Source organism: Saimiri boliviensis, chromosome 21 (assembly GCF_048565385.1).
Source record: "Saimiri boliviensis isolate mSaiBol1 chromosome 21, mSaiBol1.pri, whole genome shotgun sequence".
Taxonomy (NCBI): domain Eukaryota; kingdom Metazoa; phylum Chordata; class Mammalia; order Primates; family Cebidae; genus Saimiri; species Saimiri boliviensis.
Window position 1 is genome coordinate 2,626,640 of NC_133469.1, and position 22,494 is coordinate 2,649,133.

Here is a 22,494-nt window from a genome sequence, read left to right on the forward strand (position 1 = left end):
TCCACTCCTACGTGCAATTCCCGGAGAAGCCTTGGCACCCGTGGACCAGAAGCTAAGTTCACAACCACTTATGGTGGCACTGTTTGGATTGGCATAAAACATGAAGCAATCCAAATGTCCATCCATAGGAGAATGTATAACTTGTGAAATATTTAGACAATTGAAACTGTACAGCAGTGAAAACGATAATACAACAGTACTCATAAGATGAGTGAATCTCATCCTGAGCACAAACAGGATGAAAATAAATGGTTTTGCAACTATGCAAACATGAGATGGGGAAAAAGAGAAAGAAGGGTCAGGCAAAGACAAAGAACTCAGCAAAGAGGAAGACAGAATATAAAAAAATATGGACACATCCTCTGGAAAAATTTCATGTCACAAAAAGGAACTAAATTAAAAAATCAATTAAGTAAATCTTGAAAATGATTAGAAATTTTCATTGAAAAGGAATATTTCAAAGCTAAGAAAAGAGAAAACAAAAATGGCATAATTACAGGAACTAATAAATTAGAAACAGCAAGAATAAGAGGCAAGGATGATGAGATGTAAATTCGTATTAAAGGAGTGGTGTGGAAGAATCTCAGTGAAGGCAGAAGAAAGGGAGAAAAGAATTAAATCAACCGGAGAGAAGACGACGGCTCTCAAGGAGCAGCAAAGCCGATCCAACATACGGATAACAGGGGCTGCTGTGGAAGGAGGGGAGGACAGGAGGAGGGAGAGAGGAGACGATTTTAGCACTGCGACACGGGACGCTTTCCTGAAATAAAGGAGGGGCTGAATCTGTACGTCACACTGTGTTTCAGGAAAGTTTGTCAAAATGCTCCATGCTGAGATACAGCTTGGTTTTCCTTTGTTAATTTCAAGGATAAAAATATAATTCAGGAATCCAGGTGAAAAAAGAAATCACCAATAAGGGGTAAAGAAATCCAGTTGACCCCAGGTTATTTTCACAGCAACATCCAATGCTGGAAGACAATGGAAAACATATTTACAACATTACAAGGAAAAGAAAGCATGATGGAAGGATTATAGCCAGCCAAGTTGCTGTTCAAATATAAAAGCAAAAGGCACATAGTTTCAAATATGAAAAAAAGCAAGGGGAATAAAGCACCCGTGAGCCTTTCTTAAGGAAATTACTTGACAATGAAATCCAGCCAACCAAAAAATAAATCAAAATAAAGAACTCTGAGAGGGATAAACTGTGATCAGCGCTGCACTATCGTGATGCACATTAAATTCATGCAAATATAAAACAAAGTCAAAACAACAGGGGGAATTATGGCAACTGAACAGAATATAAATATTATAAACTCAGCTGAGGACAAAGTATAAACAGCAAAAATAGCAAGGTGGGAGGGAGGCGTAGGAAGAAACAAGGGCCCATCACTTCGAGTCTCACAGCAGAAAGCCAGCCCAAACTGTCTGAAATGGAAACATCCTTCAAAAACATCGTTTCTCTAGCTCTTAATAGCTTTTTAAATCTCTTTTCTCATCTTAAAGTCCCTTTGGGGACCTAACATGTCTTGCGGGAAAGAAATGTTCATCCAGGGTTCAGAAGAGTCTCCGGATTCCCTCGAGGACAGTGTTGCAGCGTTAAGGACGGAGACTGTGTACCCTGTACTGTGTGGGCTGTTTACACTCGGCCCCAGGACTTAGCTGGACTCATTTAACCTATTCATGCCTCAGGGTCCCCGCTCATGGGGTTGCTGTGAAGACTGAACAGACCAGCAGGAAAGCACTGCCTGGTACAGGGAACGCCTCATAAAAGGGTTAATTATGATAATGACGGTGACATTTCCTTTGCTTCTGGTAAATCCAAGGAAATTTAAATGAAATATGTTTTATTTTTAAAAAGGAGTATGATCCTCTTCTTATAAAATTATTTCTATCTATGTCTCCACCTACCCACTGATCCAGCCGTCCTTCCACATACGAATAAAGAGAGGCCTAGAATTATGTTCACCAAATGTTGCCTTTGATTCTTTCTGGGTGGTAGATTGTGAAGAATTTATTACTTTCTTCTCTGTACTTTTTAGAATTGCTTACATTTTTGGTAATGGTCATGTTTTTATGAAAACAAGTAATTAGCAACAACTATAGAAAACACATTTAACCAAATTACCCACAAATATGACAGTGCTCACTTCTCTAACACCCTTACCGACACTGGCTTTGCCAGCTTTTCCTACATCCTTCTACTGAACATTTTATATTAATAACATGTAAAAGTTTGATGAATGTTAGGAGTTATTCATCTTTCATTTATGTTGCACATATTTCACCAGGTTTATCATATGTTTATACAAAGTTTTGCTGTATAAAGGATTTTTCATTTTTCTGAAGTTTTTTTTATTTAAGGTTTTTGGGCTTTACTTCATGCTTACAAGCGATTCTAAATTTCAAGATTAGCAAATGTTTGCCCACATTGCTTACATTTAAATCGTTGATGCAGACAGAATTAATTTTTGGTGAAGAGTGGAAGGTTATAAGCTTCTTTCCCCAAAACGGCTGGATAGCAAATTACCTCAGTAATAATTACCAAATAAGCCTCTCTCACTACACTTTATTGAAACGCTTCACACCACAGGCTAAGTTCACACATAAAGAGTGGTTCGTTAGCCAACTACCCTTTTCAATCAGTTTGAATGTCCACTGCTGCACCAATGCCAGATTGTGTTAATTATTACACCTTTATAAAATATTTTATATGTGTAGAATAAGTCATCTATTTTAATTTTTCAAAAGAAAAAATATATATGCTGATATAGGGAGAACAGGTATTAAGACTAAATCTTCCAGTCCAAGAATCAGAAAGGACTCTTTACTTACTCATGTTTTCCTTTATGTTACTCAATACAGTTGCATTATTTCTTTATACGTCTTACTAGGGTTAGTATGTGGGTAGCATAAAAGATGTACTTAAAAATTAATTTCACATCACGATCACTATTATCAATGACCATGTATTGCTGTTATTAGGAGGTGGAGGGGGTCTCAGCACTGGAGGAGACATAGGTGGGATCCAAACAAATTTTAGAAATCGTGCCTAAACCTAGCGCTTTTTCATAGTTATCCACGTTGCTGTGCTTAGCCTGCAGGTAACTGTGGCTTAGGAAAAACATCTTACTTCTAGACAAAAGTTCCTCTCAATTTCATCCAATGAGTAGTTTCTCCAGATATCTTCAGATGATGCAGAACTGAGCAAACGCTCCTTTTTGGAATTTTTGGCTTGTTGATCCTCCAATGAGACCTCTATTAAAACAAAATAGCTTCAGCTTATCAACATTGTCAACGGTTAAACATTTAAGTATTGTTCCCTTTTAATTATCACCTGTTTGGTAAAAAAATTAACCAAGAAAATGACGAACCATCTGATTTATGGTATTGAAATAACTGGCTAAACATTTTGGAAAAAATAAAAGTAGTCATCTACTTACTATCTTACTCTAGGATAAACACTATGGAGAGTGAAATGGATACTAAATAGAATAATAAAATCACAAAAATAGAAGAAAATTAAGATGACTATTACATACTACATAATATTTATGTGAGAAAGCCTTGCCAAGGAAAACACTAAAGCCAGAATTTATTTAAATAAAGGATAAGTCTGACAACATAAATACTTGATTTCTGTTTGGTTAAAAAAAAAAAAAAAAGCCACAAGTAACAGTGAAAAAATAGTGAGTGGAGAAGAATTATTGTTAATATAAATGATAAATACAGGTTAATTTTGATAATGTATGAGTAGCTCTTATGAATCAATAAAATAAATATAAACATCCAATATAACAGTAGACTAGGTTATAGACAGGTAATTCACATAAAAAGAATGATAAAACATCCAATAAATGAATGTACTATTCAGGCTCATCGATACTTTTTAAAGTCTAATTAAAACAAGTTAACTTTTTTTTCTACTTGTCAAATAGGCAAGGAGTAAAGAGAATAAGAAGAACTTGTTCTGGCTTAGGTATAAAAAATAGTACTGGAATATGCTTAAATCCCTTTGTAGAGCTTTGCACGCATGGAATAACAGGGCCACTCATCAAATTCACATGGATAAGGATATTTTCTGTACTTTTCTTTACAAGAGAAAAAAACTTGAAACACTGTAAATGCCCATTCATAGAAGATGAATTTTGTAAATTAATGATTCATGAAGCCTATAAAATACTATGAAGGCTTTCAGAACAAAGATACATGTCTAACTTGACGGATGCAGAAAATGTTCCTTGCTATATATTGCTGCATTGTTTTAAAGGGATAATTAGCAAAATTTCATTTTAACACCTGTTTTGTAATCTTTCCATCCATCCATCCATCCATCCATCCATCCACCTAAGCATCAGAAACAAAATCCGAGAGGATAGTACATGAAAAAGAATACAGTGGTAGGATTCAGGTCGTAGAGTTCTATGGAATCGTTATTCACTGTTTTTGTGTTTTCTGGCTTTTTTGGAACAAGCATGTATTATTTTTATAATAAAAGAGAATGAAATAATATAGCCATTTTCTTTCTCAAAGTCGACTGCAAAGAATCACAAATGGTTTCCCAGATTTATTTCCTAAAATGTCTGCAAATACGCTTCAACCAAATTAAGCACACTTAATTCAGCTGCAGTTAACAAACTGCCAGTCATCTGGAATTCCATTTCCTAGCTCCAAAAAGGAGAAAGGAGGGGGGGGAAAAGATACCTCTGGGCTATACAATAAAAGACAAAACTGGTCTTTAGAACTTGGTCATGGCCGGGCACAGTGGCTCATGCTTATAATACCAGCACTTTGGGAGGCCAGGACAGGTAGATCACATGAGGTCAGGAGTTTGAGACCAACCTGGCCAACATGGTGAAACCCCGTCTGTACTGAAAATACAAAAATTAGCTGGGCATGGTGGCCCATGCCTGTAGTCCAGCTACTCGAGAAGCTACATCAGGAGGACTGCTTGAACCTGGTCGGCAGAGGCTGCAGTGAGCTGAGATTGTGCCACTGCACTCCAGCCTGGTGACAGAGAGAAGCTCCATCTCAAAAAAATAAAAAAAGAATTTGGTCTTGGCTTGGAATTCTGTAGCCACAGTGGGCTGAGCATTTGAAATTTGGGATCTCAGGACATTTGAGCTGTGAGAGACTTCGCTGAAAGATGAGGAAGCTGTGTCACAGAAATGGAACCTGAAGTGGTCCAGCACACAGAGGCCTCCACCCGCCGTGGACACCTCATCCTGTTCTCACTCCACCTTTGACACTGGTGCTCTGAGGGCACATCTCAGAAAGCCCACTGGGGCTCTGTTTAACCAACATGCCTGGCTCAGACAGGTGGAGAAGGGGTTAGGGTGCGAGGCCTGCTCTGGGGGGCTCATGGCCCACAGGTCTGTGCATGCATCCTGTGGCTGCTCTCACAAGCCAGCTGACACCATGCGGCATGGTGTATTCAGTGACTCCTCTCTCATCAGAATTCTAGCAGATTTCATTCTCCAAGGCAGCTTGATGATGTCTGCCACCTTCTGATGTTCTCAGAATGTCCTCTGAAGGATGCTCCCTGATGTGAAATTGGGTAGAGAAGCAATCCAAAGCTTACCGTGGTTTATGGTCACTGTGAGCCAAAGAATCTGCTCCCCAGCATCCTTCTTCATGTGCCCAACTAGATGGTGCTTTTCATGAGCAAGATGGTGGTAGCTTACTAAGAACACAAATAGAGGCCGGGCACGGTGGCTCACGCCTGTAATCCCAGCACTTTGGGAGGCCGAGGCAGGCGGATCACCTGAGGTCAGGAGTTTGAGACCAGCCGGACCAACATAGAGAAACTCCGTCTCTACTAAAAACACAAAATTAGCCAGGGGTGGTGGTGCGTGCCTGTAATCCCAACTACTCAGGAGGCTGAGACAGCAGAATTGCTTGATCCTGAGAGGCAGAGGTTGTGGTGAGCCGAGACTGTGCCGTTGCACTCCAGCCTGGGCAACAAGAGTGAAACTTCGTCTCCAAAAAAAAAAAAAAAAAAAGAACACAAATGGAGCCAAAACGAAAGTTCACAAATTGACAGAATACATTGTTCCATATTCAGAAAAGTCAGAGATGAAAGGTTGCTGCAAATACATGAACTAGTGACTCTCCTACATAGGTGATAACAGCATCAAGGCCCTAACCAGGTCTTGTTCTTTTATAACATATTTTCCCTCCAAAAACTTGCTGACGGACTCTGCCACTTACTAGCTATGCAACTGCATGCTTTTGTTTTCTTATTTGCAAGAAGAGATAGAAAACAGTATCTTTGTCATGGAATTGCTACGTGGATTAGGTGAGCTGACAGAGCTACACACCTGGCACTTGGCAGGCACTCACTATGTATTAGCTATGTGTTGATTTATAAGATTGTTTCAATGACAGGAGTCATGGAAGAACAGTGTCAGTCAGAGTCAGGGTCTTGCTCTGTCACCCAGGTTGGAGTGCAGTGCTGCCATCATAGCTCACTGTGGCCTTGAACTCCTGGGCTCAGGCAATCCTCTTGCCTCTGCCTCCTGAGAAGCTGGGACTGCAGGCACGAACCACCATGCCCAACTAATTTTTTTCTTATTTTTTGTGGATACAGGGTCTTGCTGTGTTTCCTGGGCTCATCTCAAACTCCTGACCTCAAGCAATCCTCCCACCTCACCCTCCCAAAGTGCTGTGATTATAGGCATGAGCCACTGGACATTTTAAAACGTAAGAGGACAATAAAGTTTGCTGCATCAATTGACTCTTCCTTTCATGAAAGGTTTCTCTGTAGCAAGCAGTGCTGTTTGATAGCATTTTAGTCACAATAGGATTTCTTTCAATACTGGAGTCAATCCTCTCAAACTCTGCTGCTGCTTTATCAACTAAGATCATGTAATATTCTAAACCTTTTGTTGTCATTTTAACAATGTTCACAGCATCTTTACCAGGAGTAAATTTCTTCTCAAGAAACCACTTATTCTGTTCATCCACAAAAAACAACTCCTCATCCCTTAAAGTTTGATCAAAAGATTACCGCAATACAGTCACCTCTTCAGGCTCCACTTTTAATTCTCATTCTCTTGCTTTTTCCACCACATATGCATTTACTTCCTCCACCCAAGTCTTGAACCCCTTAAAGTCATCCATTAGGGTTGGAATAAACTTCTTCCAAATTCCTATCCATGTTGATATTTTGACCTCCTCCTATGAATCAGAAATGTTCTAATGGCATCTAAAATGGTGACCCCTTTCCAAAAGGTTTTCTCAGATTCATCAGAGGAATCACTATTTCTAGCAGCTGTAGACTCACAAAATGCATTTCTTAAATAATGGGACTTGAAAATTGAAACTGCTCCCTGATCCATGGGCTGCAGAATGGATGTGGTGTTAGCAGGCATGAAACCAACATTCATCTCCATCAGGTCACTTGGGTGACCAGGCGCATTATTAATGAGCAGTATTCTTTTGAAAGAAATCTTTTCTGAGCAGTAGGTCTCAATAGTGAGCTTAAAACATTCAGTACATCATGCAGTAAACAGATGTGCTGCTATCTAGGCTTTGTTGTTCCATTGAGAGCACAGCCGAGTAAAATCAGCATCATTCTTAACAGCCCCAGAATGTTCAGCCTGGCAAATGGGCACTGGCTTCAGCCTGAAGTCATTAGCTGCATGAGCCCCTCCCGAGAGGCTCAAACTGTCTTTGAGGCTTTGAAGCCAGATATTGACTACTGTCTAGCTTAAGGAGGTTCTAAACAGCATCTTCGTCCAATATAAGGCTGTTCTATTTAAAATCTGCTGCATGTTCGTCAACGTTCTCAGCTAAGTCTCCTGGAGAAGCTGCCCCAGCTTCTCCTCCAGCGCTTGCTGCTTCATCTTGCACTTTCATGTTCTGGAGACGGCTTCTTTCCCTAAACCTCATGAACCAACCCCTGCCAGCTTACATCTTTTCTTCTGCAGCTTCCTCCCCTCTCTCAGCCTTCACGGAATTAAAGAGAGCCAAGACCTTGCTCTGGATTAGGGGCTGGTGTACGGAAATGCTTTGGTCTTCAATGCAGACCACTCAAACTTTCTCCAGATCAGCAATAAGGCTCTTTCACTTTCTCAATATTCATGTGGTCACTGAACTGGCACTTTACATTTCCTTCAAGAACCTTTTGTTTGCATTTACAACTTGGCTAACCGTTTGGCACAAGAAGCCTAGCTTTCGAACTATCGTGGCTTTTGACATTCCTTCCTTACCAAGCTTAGTCATTTCTAGCTCTTGACTTACGCTGAGTTCCTTTCACTTGAACACTCAGAGGCAATTGTAGGGTTGTTAACTGGCATGATTAATATTGTTGAGTCTCAGGGAATAGGGAGACCTGAGGGGAATGACAGAGACGGGAAAATGGCCAATTGGTGAGTAGGCGGAACACACATAGATATGCCTGTATTTTCTTCTTTGTTTGGTTGATACCCTGGGACCTGTCTGGATTCACTGGCTTTTTGGCTTTGTCTAAACTAGTTAGTAAGATAAGCCAATCCCTGGCTCAAATAAAACTATTTCCATCACAATCCAACTGTCTTAGCCCATTTTGTGTGGCTGCAACAGAGTATCTGAGACTGGGTAATTTATAAGGAAAGAGGTTTTTTAGCTCGTGGTTCACAGGCTGGGAAGTTTAAGATTGGACAGACACCTCTGGTGACTTCTGATGAGGGCCTTTGGTGTGTCAAAACACGGTGGAGAAAAAGAACAGGAACAGTCCCCAAAGGCAATGGGCCGCCCTGCCCTGTGGCTTTGCCAAGCTTAGCCCATAGGTCTGCTCTGATGGGTTGGAGCTACGCACTGCTGTCTACAGCTTTTCCAGGTGGCACTGCATGCTGTGGGTGGCTACAGAGTTCTGGGGTGTTGAGGCTGCTCTAGCTCTGACCACCCCAGCACCACTCAGCATTGCCCTAGAAGGGGCTTTCAGCAGTGACTCCACTCCTGCAAGAAATCTCTGCCTGTGTCCTCGGCCTTTATGATACATCCTCTGAGATGCCTCTACAGCTCTTACGTTCTGCACACCGGCAGGATTAGCACCTCACAGATAGTGTCAAGGCTTACTGCTTGCACCTTCCAGAGCTGTGGCGTAAGCCACATCAGAGCCCACCTGAGCCACAGTGCGCTGCCATCAAGCTTTACAGCTTGTACTATTCAGAGAGGCACCTAAGCCACAGCTGGGGCCAAGGAGCCCTGAACCAGAATGTGGGGGGCAGAGTCCAGAGGTGGCCCTGGGCAGCAAGCCCACGGAGGGAGCCCTCGGGCAATTGCCAAAAATGGTTCTGCCCTGCTATGGCTTTGGGTCTGTGATGAGAGGGTCCTTTCTATTTATGCTAACCTCTTTAACAATGAGTCATTCAGCCACATCCTTATTTTGTTCTTGTGAACATGCTTTTTCGTCCTGCCTGTGGCCAGGCTGCACTTCCTTCATTGATTATCAGTTTTATCTTTGTCATCCCTTTGCTTCCAAATCTCACTGTAAGTGGTCAAAAGTAACCATGCAGCACCTTGAACACTTTGCTGCTTAGAAATGTCTTTCACCCGGCTGGGCGCAGTGGCTCAAGCCTGTAATCCCAGCACTTTGGGAGGCCGAGGCGGGTGGATCACGAGGTCAAGAGATCGAGACCATCCTGGTCAACATGGTGAAACCCCGTCTCTACTAAAAATACAAAATATTAGCTGGGCATGGTGGCGCGTGCCTGTAATCCCAGCTACTCAGGAGGCTGAGGCAGGAGAATTGCCTGAACCCAGGAGGCGGAGGTTGCGGTGAGCCGAGATCGCGCCATTGCACTCCAGCCTGGGTAACAAGAGCGAAACTCAGTCTCAAAAAAAAAAAAGAAAAAGAAATGTCTTTCACCAGATATCCCAGTTCAGCACTCTCAAGCTCAGCCAGTCACACAACCCTACGGCACAGATACAACGCATCCAAGTTTGCAACTATATAACAAGGATGGCCTTTACTTTAGTTTCCAATACTTTGTCCCTCATTTTCATCTCAGACCTTGTCAGAACGGTCTTCATTATCCATACATTTTTGGGATGGAGTCTCGCTCTCCCAGGCTGGAGTGCAGTGACAGGACCTCTGTCTCGCAGGTTCCAGTGATTCTCCTGCCTCAGTCTCCAAGTCGCTGGGACCACAGGCACACACCACCATGCCTGGCTAATTTTTTTGTATTTTTAGTGGAGAGGGGGTTTCACCATGCTGGCTGGTCTCAAACTCCTGACCTCAAATGATCCACCTGCCTTGGCCTCCCAAAGTGCTAGGATTACAGGCATGAGCCACTGCACCCAGCCTACTGTCCATATTTCTATCAACATTCTGGTCACAACCGCTTCAGTAATCTCTAAAAAGCTCGAGACTTTCTCTTGTCTTCACTTCTTCCAAGCCATCACCAGAATCACCCGCTTTTTCTAGCCTTCTCCTTCAAATACTTCCAGCCTTTGCCAATTACCCAGTTCTAAAGTTGCTTCCACATTTTCGATTATCTATGCAGCAACAACCCCTCTTCTCTATATCAATTTTCTATCTTAGCCCTTTTTATGTTGCTATAACTACATCCTTGAAACTAAGTAATTTATAAAGAAAAGAAATGTATTTCTTACAGTTCTGGAAGCTAGACAGTCCAAGGTCAAGGAACAGCACCTGGTTGGCTTCTGGTAAGGCCCTCACGCTGCGTTGTAACATGGCAGAAAGCATCACAGGGCCAGAGAGAGGCATGCTGAGAGCCAAACTGGCTTTTATAAAAGACTCACTGTTATGATAACCCATGAATGGATTCATCCAGAACTCTCATGTCTCAATCGCCTCTTAAACGCCCTACCTCTTAATACTGCTACATTGGGGATTAATTTTCAACCTGAGTTTTGGAGGGGACAAACATTCAAACCATAACACCAACCCAGAAAGAATATGCCGATACCATGAGATTTACACTTTGGGGCTAAAGATTTTGAACTGGCAGGATGGCAGTGGGGAAGATGAGCAGCTGGTATCAGCAATTCATCTTTTCCTTCTATATACCAATAAACAGGCCTCTCTGTCTCGAGAGCCTCAGTGTAGAGATTTAATATTATATGCCCCATAACCCCAAACTACCACATCTTTAATTTAGAATATCCACAAAATGGTTTTGCCTCCTAACTGGAGGATTTGAATTTCAATGATAAAATTTATAGGATAAGTATTCAATGGGAAAAATAGGATGAAAATAAGATTTTATTTTACGATTAATGGAGGATAGAAGACAGATTGGGATAGGCCAATAGGCTTTAGATGTGATACCAGTTAGGAGGCAGCAATGAGAATGTAAGCTAATGCTGTAGAATAGGAATATACGGAATGACTGGATATGTAGCTTACAACTGGATCAAACCAAACATGCCTTTCATTTACGTTATCAGTGATACACAAAATAATGCATTATTAAAAATCCGCTGCCAATTATTGATAAAATGCAAAAACAAACAAACAAAAGATGTCCATAGCAAAACTGAAACTGTATTCTAGAACTTACCTTCTTATAATACCTGAAGAAATAAGCAAAAGAAAAAATGTAAAAATTCACCAAAAAAAAAAAAAAAAAAAGCCAGCCGCCAGCCTAAATTGAAGCAAAAAGAAACTGACTATGGGTAGACAGAAAGTTTTGCTTCCAATTTTGGTGGATTAGCTCATACAACCCTCCCAGCAGTTAACATTTACAACTCTGGGCAAAATATAAACAGAAAATGATCTGAAGGCCCTGGGAGCAACCGAACACAGATACAAACTGAAGCTGGCACTTGGAAAAATGCAATCTTAGTGAGTTTCTTGTGATTTGGCTTTTTGCCTGAGGGCAGGCCCCAGCTGGAATCCTGCTAAGTGGCTAGAATTTGGAGATAAATTCAGGGTCCTACCAGCTTTAGGAATTGGAAGACAGAGTGTGGGCCTTCCACAGTGGCCAGAAAGCAAGGAGGGAAAGCCCAAGAAGAAGAGAGGAATAAAGGGGGATCTCCAATATCTGTGAATAAACTTTGCCCAAATCTCTGGCTAACTCCTGAACTACAGATGTACAGGGAAGACAGCAAGCTGCCCATCTAAGGGTGAAATAACAAAACGAAGATGTCCCACCTCCGGGGGAGAATCTGAATGCAGCCAAGTAAACAGGCTGCTAAAACAGACAGACAGTTCTTCAGAACATAACAGAATCCACAGTTTCTATAATGTAAGCTTATAGAAATTTACTATATCCAGAATACATTTCAAAATTATGAGAGAGAGAAAAAAAAACCTCAGGAAACTGTGATTCACATTCAAGAACAAAGATAATCAATAAAGACCCTTACTTCTTATGGTATAATATAGAAAAAAATTTAGAAAACCCAAACCCCGAGATGACCCAGGTGTTGGAATTAGCAGATAAAAAGTTTAAAGCAGCCAAGTGCAGTGGCTCATGCCTGTAATCCCAGCATGCTGGGAGGCTGAGTGAGGCAGGAAGATCACCTGATACTAGGAGCTTGAGACTAGCCTGGGCATGACAGTGAGATGCCATCTCTACAAAAAATAATTTTAAAAGTTAGCCAGGCATAGTGGCATGCCTGTGGTCCTAGCTACTCCTGAGGCTGAGGTGGGAGGATTGCTTGAGCCCAGGAGTTTGAGGTTGCAGTAAGCTATAATTGCACCACCGCACTCCAGCCTGGACAACAGAGAAAGACCCTATCTCAAAAAGAAAAATAAAATTAAGCATTTAAAAAATTTTAGTTTTAAAATAACAGCATTTGAGAATGTAAAAGAAAGCGTATTTCTATTGAATGCACAGATAGGAAATCTCAGCGGAACAACAGGAGCTGTAGCAACATATCATGTGTTTATGGTATACGTAAAAGTACAATGTAGGGCAGCAACATAACAGAGCTTGGGGAGAGAATTGGGAAAACACTGTTGTAAAATCCATACGCTGCATATAAATCACTACATGACTCAGGTAGGTTCTGATTCATCAAGGATGCATATTATAAACCTTAGTTATTAGTCTGCTTTGCATTGCTATCAAGGAATACCTGAGACTAGAGAATTTATAAAAAGAGGCTCATGTGGCTTATGGTTCTGCAGGCTGTACAAGTATGGCACCAGCATCTGCTCTGCTTCAAGCTTTTTTTTTTCTTTTTAAATTATACTTTAAGTTCTGGGATACATGTACAGAACGTGCAGGCTTGTTACATGTGCCGTGGTGGTTTGCTGCACCCATCATCCCGTCATCTAGGTTTTAAGCCCCGCATGCATCAGATATTTCTCCTAATGCTGTCCCTCCCCTTTCCCCCCACCCCACGGCAGGCCCCAGTGTGTCATGTTCCCCTCCCTGTGTCCATGTGTTCTCATTGTTCGACTCTCACTTATGAGTGAGAATATGTGGTGTTTGGTTTGCTGAGAATGGTGTGTTAGTTTGCAGAGAATAATGGTTTCCAGCTTCATCCATGGCCCTGCAAAGGACATAAACTCATTGTTTTTTATGGCCGTACAGTATACGGCGTATATGTGCCAGTCTATCACTGATGGGCATTTAGCTTGTTTCCAAGTCTTTGCTATTGTAAATAGTGCTGTAATAAACATATGTGTGCATGTCTTTATAGTAGAATGATTTATAATCCTTTGGGTATATACCCAGTAATGGGATTGCTGAGTCAAATGGTATTTCTGGTTCTACATCCTTAAGGAATTCCCACACTGTCTTCCACAATGTTGAACTAATTTACACTCCCACCAACAGTGCAAAAATGTTCCTATTTCTCCACATTCTCTCCAGCATCTGTTGTCTCCAGATTTTTTAATGATCGCCATTCTAACTGGTGTGAGATGGTATCTCAATGTGGTTTTGATTTGCATTTCTCTAATGACCAGTGATGATGAGGTTTTTTTCATGTTTGCTGGTCGGATAAATGTCTTCTTTTGAGAAGTGTCTGTTCACATTCTTTGACTACTTTTTGATGGGGTTTTTTTTTCTTGTAAGTTTGTTTAAGTTCCTTGTAGATTCTGGATATTAGACCTTTCTTAGATGGATAGATTGCAAAATTTTTCTCCCATTCTGTAGGGTGCTTGTTCACTCTGATGATAGCTTCTTTTGCTGTGCAGAAGCTCTTTAGTTTAATTAGATCCCATTTCTCAATTTTGGCTTTTGTTGCCATTGCTTTTGGTGTCTTAGTCATGAAGTCTTTGCCCATGCCTATGCCCTGAATGCTTGCCTAGGTTTTCTTTCAAGAAGCTTTTTACTGGTGGTGGAAGGTAAACAGGGAGCAAGTGCATCATGTGGTGAGAGAGGGACAAGGCGGAGAGGGGAGGTGCTTGTGACCTGTAAACAACCAGCTCTTGTGTGAACTAACAGAGCAGGAACTCACTCACTACCATGGCGGGGGCACCAAGCTATTCACGAGGAATCTACCCCAATGAGACACATACCTCCCACTAGGTCCAACCTTCAACACTGGGGATCGCATTTCTTTCTTTTTTTTTTTTTAAATAGAGACAGGCTCTCGCTAATGTTGCCTAGGCTGGTCCTTGGACTCCTGGCCTCAAGTGATCCTCCTGCCTCAGCCTCCCAAAGTGCTGGGATTATAGACCTGAGTCACTATGCCTGGCCTGGGGATCATATTTCAACATGAGATTTGGAAGAGACAAATATCCAAACCATATCACCATAGAACAAGCGTCAAAAAAATTAATAATAAATAAAAAGTCAATAGAAGTAGTAATGTGGAATAGAAAATACTCAGTTTACCCAACTTTCGTGAAAGTATGCAAACTCTCCAGGAATAGATAGTGAAGGAAGGAGAGGAACATAAGGTACACAAGGCAGAGATCCCACCTTGGAAGAGAACGTAACTCCAGGTACAAAATTACTCTACAGATTCTCTCTGTAAGAACACAAACTCAGTCAAATGAGAGTCTAATAACAAGATGATAAACCAACAAAATAAGATGGAAAATAATATTGTAGACCTAAAGAAACAACATTACTGATCTGGTAAGTAAATCAGAAACAGTAAAGAACAGAACAGACCTTGGTGAAAATCAAATTACAGGTATAGATAAAAGATCTAAAACAATCACTGTGAATACAGAGGAAAAAGACAAAGAGAATGAAGCACACAGAGAGAAAATTTCATAGACAAGAAAAACAATGACCATCCAGCATAAGGACAATCTGCTTCCTTGAAGTTAACAATCTGGAAAAGCAAAGATGTGTTCAAAGATCTATGTCACTAAACATTCTTGAAATGAAGAGAGAACTGAGTTTGCAGATTGAAAATATACTATGATCTGAAAAACAGATGCAGAAGGCACAACACTAAGACATATACCAGTTATGCCACCAAAATTCAGGGACAGGCTGGGCATGGTGGCATACACCTGTAATCCCAGCTCTTTGGGACTGTGTAGTGGCAGGAGGATCACTTGAGCCCAGGAATTTGAGATCAGCCTGGCAACACAGTTAATACCCTGTCTGTACAATTTTTTTTTTTTTTTAGTTATCCAGGTGTGGTGGTTCGTGACTGTGGTCCCAGTTATTTGGGAGGCTGAAGTGGGAGGAATGCTTGAACCCAAAGTGCTGGAATTGCTCAGGAGGTCGAGGCTGCAGTGAGCTGCAATCATGCCACTGCACTCAAGTCTGGGCAACAGAGCAAGCGAGACCTTGTCAGAAAGGAAGAAGGAAGGGAAGTAGGAAGGGAAGGGGAGGGGAGGGGAGGGGAGGGGAGGGGAGGGGAGGGGGGGAGGGGGGGAGGGGAGGGGTGAAGAGGGGAGGGGAAGGGAGAGGTGGGGAGGGGAGGGGAGGGGAGGGGAGGGGAGGGGTGGGGAGGGGAGAGGTGGGGAGGGGAGGGGAGGGGAGGGGAGGGGTGGGGAGGGGAGGGGAGGGGAGAGGTGGGGAGGGGAGGGGAGGGGAGGGGAGGGGAGGGGAGGGGAAGGGAGGGAAGGCAGGCAGGAAGGCAGGCAGGAAGGAAGGAAGGAAGGAAGCAAGAGAGGGAGGGAGGGAGGGAGAGAAGGATGGAGGGAAGCGGGGGGAGGGAGGGAGGGAGCAAGAGAGGGAGGGAGGGACTTCTAATATAAATGACTCTTAGGCAATCAGCCAGAGAAAGCAAATCACCAATAAGAAAGAAAATGAAGCAGCCTGAGATTTTCCACAGCCATACTCAGTACCAGAGGACAACAGACCAAAGTCTACAACATATTGAAGGGGGAAATGTGTCCTGTAGATATTATATTTAAGATAAACAGCCAGGATGTACTCATCATTTTTCTTGAGTTTCATTTAAATTTCTGTTTTTCTGATACACTCAAGCACAAGTAAATTCTTACAGAGAACAGCATCTACATCAACCCATTTTACAAATGCATTTCTTTCTGCCTGGCTCTTCTTTCCACGTATGAGCCATGGAGAGATGCCAGGAACCCTGTGGACAGTGGTTATTTCTGGGTAGCGGGCTCGGTTCGATTGTCTACTTCAGTCTCTTCCTGGCATTGGCACCTGCCTCTAAAGAGACGACACAGGAACACGCTTTGCATGGCACCTGGTACAGGAGGCCTCGGAAACTCGAGCACTGGAGTCGGCTATAAGCGAGCGTGGTTAGTGAAACCGGCGGAAACCTGAGAATCCGTCACTTTTCAGCTTGCTAGTGAGACGGATCTGAGAATCATAGAAGGTGCTCCAGGAATATTTGCTGCTCTGAATTAAGCTGAAACCAGACGGTGACAACCCATTTTCAGCCAGCCACACACAGGCAGTAACTCCTGAAGCACCAAACCCACTGAGGGGGAATCTGATTTAAGGCCAGGAAAATGACCCAAGGCTGGGAAGGGAGAGGATCCGACTGCACTAGCCATACATTCACCCTTCAAGAATGGACCCTGGCCCTCTCCAAAGCCACCCAGCAGGCCGACAACCCTGGGCACTGTATCGAGGGGGCCGGGGTAAAGGCTGTTAGCACGAGGAGACTTGCTCTGCCTCAAGGTTCTGTCTAACGACTTGGCTTTGCATGTCGAATACAACTGTAAATGACTCGGCTATCTGCCCTTTTCTAGTAAGATTTTTCCCATCATTCAGGAAAAAATTGTGAAAACACAGAAGCAGCAGAAAGAAGAGAATCACACCCAGGGGTGTCTCCCTTAAGGACAGGCGGAGTATTGTGGGCACCCAGGGGTGTCTCACTTAAGGACAGGCGGAGTATTCTGGAATGTTTTCCAATTCATCAGCTCTCCGCGGAAGTCACTGTTCCCCGCTGCAGATGCTCCCGCGCGGCTATGCCGTGACTCACTTCGCCCTTTTCCCATTGTTAGGCATTGACGTTATTCTTATAAATAACGATACCATGGCTGGCTTCGTAGATCATGTATTTTCTATATTTGAAAGTATTTCCTCAGGAAGGAGTCAAAGAAAAGGAATTATCATGCCAAAAGATATTGAAATCTTTAGCTATATACTTCAAAAATACTTACCTTGATTTCCCACAAAATATTTAAGGTTCAAGTCATTATTGATGCTGAGATTCTTCAAAAACACATTGTAATCTACTGCAGTATCTTTGTGGACGTTGTAGTGTTTCGAAAACCTAAAATACAAATGCTCTTTAGAAATGAAGAACTGTGAATCTAAAATGAGGTAAGTTTGCTACCAAGGTATCCTTTACACTCAGGCTGGCATTAATTTTAATGTCTGTTTCGAGCCACAGCGGGAATTAAAAAGTAAACCCCAGAAAATGTTACTGTCAGACTTTTTTTTTTTTAATGCAGCTACTTCGAGATCACTTCTTCAGCCCACAGATGGATGCGCAGAGATCAGAGTGAGACAGAAATGTTGCTGGGCCTGTTGGGGAATGCCCCAACCTAGGCAGCATCTAAGGAGCTTCTCCCTCCTCTGGCGGGACGGGAGCTGGGGCTTTGTCTGCATGGCAGCCGCCTCTCCACTCCCACTTGCCTTTAATAATTGGAGGGAAAGGAGTCAGCCAGCACAACATTTCCATAAGCCAGGAAATGGAGAGCTGCGTGGAGGAGCCAGCAGAGATGATCCTGACTGAGCGTGCCCTTTCTCCAGAGAGAAACTGAGGCTCACAGGTGGCATATGGCTTCACAACAGCGGATGGTGGAGGGGGCAAAGCTTCTCTGGAAGCATTCCGTGATTTTTATATGTAACATATAAAATAAGACATTTTTAAAACAGTGAACCACTGTCTATCCCTAAAATATACTGAGATACTTTTTTTTTTTTTTCTTTGAGACAGAATCTTGTTCTGTTGCCCAGGCTGGAGTACGCTGCTGTGATCTCAGCTCACTGCAACCTCCACCTCCTGGTTCAAGCGATGCTCACACCTCAGCCTCCAGAGTAGCTGGCACTGCAGGCATGCACCAGCACTCCTGGCTAATTTTTGTGTTTTTAGTAGAGACGGGGTTTTGCCATGTTGGCCAGGCCGGTCTCAAATGCCTGGCCTCAGGTGATCTGCTCACCTCAGCCTCCTAAAGCGTTGGAATTACAGGCATTAGCCACTGTGCCCGGCCAAAATAACCTTCTTTAGAGTTAAGATAAATAGGATGTTTGCATTTTTAAAATAAATGTTCTATTTTATTCAATTCTTCTACTTGATAAATGGTTTTCTAGATCATTTCTGTGTTATTACATTTCCAAAAATTGACAGTTTTTAAGTGTTTGGTTCTATTATCTCCATATGTGTTGATTTCTATAATTATCTAATCTCATACTGCTTTCTAAAAATTTAGTAATTATCACTTAAAGTATTTGTTATTTTCTGTTTTCCAAATTTAACAAAGAGTAATGTCATGTAGTTATTTCAATGCATACCTTTTTTTTTTCCACTTTGATGAATCATGCCTATTGTTTTAATAAGATAAATGATCTCTAGGTGTGATAGCTGCCAGATGTTAACACTGAAACTCCCTAAACAGCTTCATCTTTCATCCACGGTCTCTGTCTTGTGAAAATGAGGTGGTAAGTTTGAGAAACCAGAAGGCCTAATTGAGGGGAGAAGGGTATGACTCCAATCAGCTCATAAACCTCTCCACCGTCACCACCTGGAACCGGGCTTCAGTCATCTGCTCAGGCAACAGGCTGCTCCGCAGTGATTTGTTTGCTGGTTTTGCAAAGCTGCTCATAAATTATTTCACCTACATCAAACATGCTGGCCTCCAGGGCAGCAGAGTGTAGACTGTAGGGAGATGGGAAAGGAAATAGAAAACTTGATGGGTTTGGGGATATTCTGATTAAGTAGAAGGCTTGGGGGTGATTTTCTCTCTGGCCTCTTGTTTTACGGTTTGGACAGTATTCTGTGGTCTAAATGAAACGGCATCACAGGGCAAAGGGCATTCATGGATGATGATGATGAGATGGTTACCATGAAATTAGCCCCACTATGTGCAAGTGCATCACAGGCGTGTTATATACATTATGCTGAGTCTTCATCCAGCCCTGAGAGGTGGGCTGCTCAGTCCCCATTTCTTTTTCTTTTTTTTTTTTTTTTTGAGACGAAGTCTTGCTCTGTCACGAGGCTGGTGTGCAGTGGCAAGATCTCAGCTCACCGCAACCTCCGCCTCCCAGGTTCAAGCAATTCTCCTGCCTCAGCCGCCCGAGTAGCTGGAACTACAGGCGCACGCCACCACACCCAGCTAATTTTTGTATTTTTAGTAGAGACAGTATTTCACCATGTTGGCCAGGATGGTCTCGATCTCTTGACCTCGTGATCTGCCCTCCTTGGCCTCCCAAAGTGTTGAGATTACAGGTGTGAGCCACCACACCCAGCCAGCACCATTTCTTTTTTTCTTTGAGACGGAGTTTTGCTCTTGTTACCCAGGCTGGAGTGCAATGGCACGATCTCAGCTCACTGCAACCTCTACCTCCTGGGTTCAAGCAATTCTCCTGCCTCAGCCTCCCAAATAGCTGGGATTACAGGCACGTGCCACCATGCCCAGCTAATTTTTGTATTTTTAGTAGAGACGGGGTTTCGCCATGTTGACCAGGATGGTCTTGATCTCTTGACTTCATGATCTGCCCTCCTCGGCCTCCCAAAGTGCTGGGATTACAGGCATGAGCCACCACACCCAGCCAGTCCCCATTTCTTTAAGAGAAAACTGAGTCGTGACAAGGCTCAGGAGCTATCCTGAAGCCCCAGAGCCAGGGACGAGAGCACGACTTCACCTCCAGCAGCCTGACTTCAAAGCCTGGGCCATTTCCACCACACCAAGAGCCGAATGTTGATATGAAATAGAAAGCTGTTAGATAAAAGAAAGGATTCAAAAATGTATTGTGCTTCCTGCTCAAAAATAAAAAAAGACAAAGTTAATACTGAAGCGGCTTCTCCAGGAAAGAGTGTATTCTTGAGCTTCAATAAGAAAAGCATTAAAGCAATTGAAGAAATGGTTTACTTTTGATCTTCTGTGTTTCTTAGTCTAAAGCAAAGCAATTCTATTATGTTGAGTTTCTCAAGCCTTATCATGAAAATAGCATTGTTTTTGAGGCTTAAAAAAAATCTCAAATAAAAACTTGTGGAGTTCTTTATTATTCAATACTTATGAGATGGGGAAACAGACAGTAACATTTTTTATAGATTTACTAGGTTGGAGACTGCAGTACCAAACACAAGGTTTATTGTCAAATAAAACACTGTTTTGTTTTTTGATTGCCTGTTTTAGAAGAGTGCTGCCTCTGTTCTATAATTGCGTGCACAAAATTATTTAATTTGTTTTGTTTGGATCTTATTCTGGAGACTTTCCCAGCCGGAAAAGATGTAAAAATTAAAACATCTATTATGTCTTTTATATTCTGAGGTGGGTTATAAAGAGGAAAAGAGAAGAAAAAGATATTCAAGAGCAGGAGGCGTCGTTTTTTAAAAGTCTGCCTGCTGACTTTCAGACCCTGCAGCTTCAGTGGCATGTCGCATGCCCTCTAGACTTCCTTGCCTCCCCAGGAGATTCTTCCACTCCGCTTCCAGCAGCAGCCACGTCGCCTTTATGAGCTGCAAGGAGCCACCGGGACCCATTTTCACAGCAACTTAGAACACCAGTGCCATGCGAGAAGCTTGGGCTCCTGGTGAAAGGAGGCTTGGTGCTTTTGGTAATGGTCTGGAGGGTCCTTAGAAAAGGGTTTGGGAAAAGGCACGAAGAAGGAACGGACCTCTTGGTGGGGTACTGTCAAAATGAAGCCAGACGTGGGCCCTCCTTCCAGTGGCTCTCACTCAAAACCCAGGTAGCCACAGAGGCCGAACATTTGGCTTCTTCTAAATGATCTGGAGTTTACAGAAGGCTCAAAAAAAAAAAAAAAAAAAAAAATGCCCGCAGGCTTCTGCGTGCTGCCCTAGGACTCAGGAGCAGGTGGTGGTGGTGTTCAAATGCCACGAGGCAGCTAAATATTCTGCTGTTCATCATCCTCCTGCTGCACCCCGCCCCCCACCTCAGCAACAGCAGTCCTCAAAGGGAAATGAAGCCTCGGTTATTGCATCGGGATGCGGAGCCAGCAGGGAGCACAGCAACGAACACAGGAGTACCGACATTTGTCATTCTTCTCCTAATCCCAGGCTCTGAGTAAAAACCAAGAGGGAACTAGAAATACGCGGGACGGGGGGGCACGGTGCCAAGTGGGGAAAGAGACAACTGGTGATGGATCACTCCAATAACCTGGATGCGTTCAAAGCTGGAGGCCAGAGGATGTACCCCAAGGGTGCTTAAGGAATCAGAACCATTAGCTCTCATTTTTGAGAATTCATGGGGAGCTTTAGGAACATGAGAGAATGTCCAGTGAGCGCCTCTTTGGGAAATAAGGTTGCTGGGGTGGCGGGGAGAGGATGAGAGACGGAAGGAGCCAATGAACCCAACAGGTCGCATTTTGAAACTGGTTAAAAGTTCTACTGAGCAATCTCTCACCGCGCCTTCATTTGCTTACTTTTCATATTCCTCGTCTCTCAACTTCAAACAGAAGGTCTCCAGAACCCTTCTTAGCTCCTGCGGTTGAACCAGTCCAGTCTTGTTAACATCAATGAGCTTAAAGGCTTTCATAACAGTCTTAATGTTTTTGAAAACCTACGTATAAAAAGTGATTTAGGAACAGTCAAAAGATCTAGTGTTAGAAACCACATGGTAACAAAAATGTGAAAGTTTTTTTTAATACTTCTTATAAAATAAAATGTTTTCAAAGACTCACAGTGGTAGGCATTGCAAAAATGACATGTGTATGGAAAAAAGAACATTTTGCATTTATTGAATGTTTTCAAGGCAATTTTCTCTGTAAATGGTCTTAGTAATTTTAAAAAATCTCTTTCTGATGTAAAGCAATGTCTCATACACAATTCATTCCCTTTTAAGGCCATATGAAAAAAATCTTTTTTGTTAATTGATACTTAAAAACTACAGTTCTGGCATAGCTGGACTTGTACAATTTTTATTTTTCACAGCCATATGCAAACTATTTTTACTAGGAGCTGGAAAATATGACTGTATATTTCAACCCCTCTAAATTTTTTAAAGATATCACAGAA

At 42.5% G+C, this 22,494-nt stretch overlaps 1 protein-coding gene across 8 annotated transcripts in view; it reads right to left on the bottom strand.

The window, feature by feature from the left end:
• Positions 1 to 22,494, bottom strand: part of EFCAB6 (EF-hand calcium binding domain 6) — a 274,102-nt gene that overhangs the window by 171,712 nt on the left and 79,896 nt on the right. For all 8 annotated transcript variants that reach the window (XR_012515451.1, XM_074390943.1, XM_074390946.1 and 5 more), the window contains 3 exons: positions 21,903 to 22,039; positions 17,456 to 17,568; positions 3,131 to 3,255 (listed from right to left, as the gene is read on the bottom strand). Coding sequence is in view for 7 of the 8 variants with exons in the window: in XM_074390943.1 (XP_074247044.1) it covers positions 3,131 to 3,255; positions 17,456 to 17,568; positions 21,903 to 22,039 (375 nt within the window). In the remaining variant the exon portion in view is untranslated. The remainder of the gene's footprint in view (positions 1 to 3,130; positions 3,256 to 17,455; positions 17,569 to 21,902; positions 22,040 to 22,494) is intronic.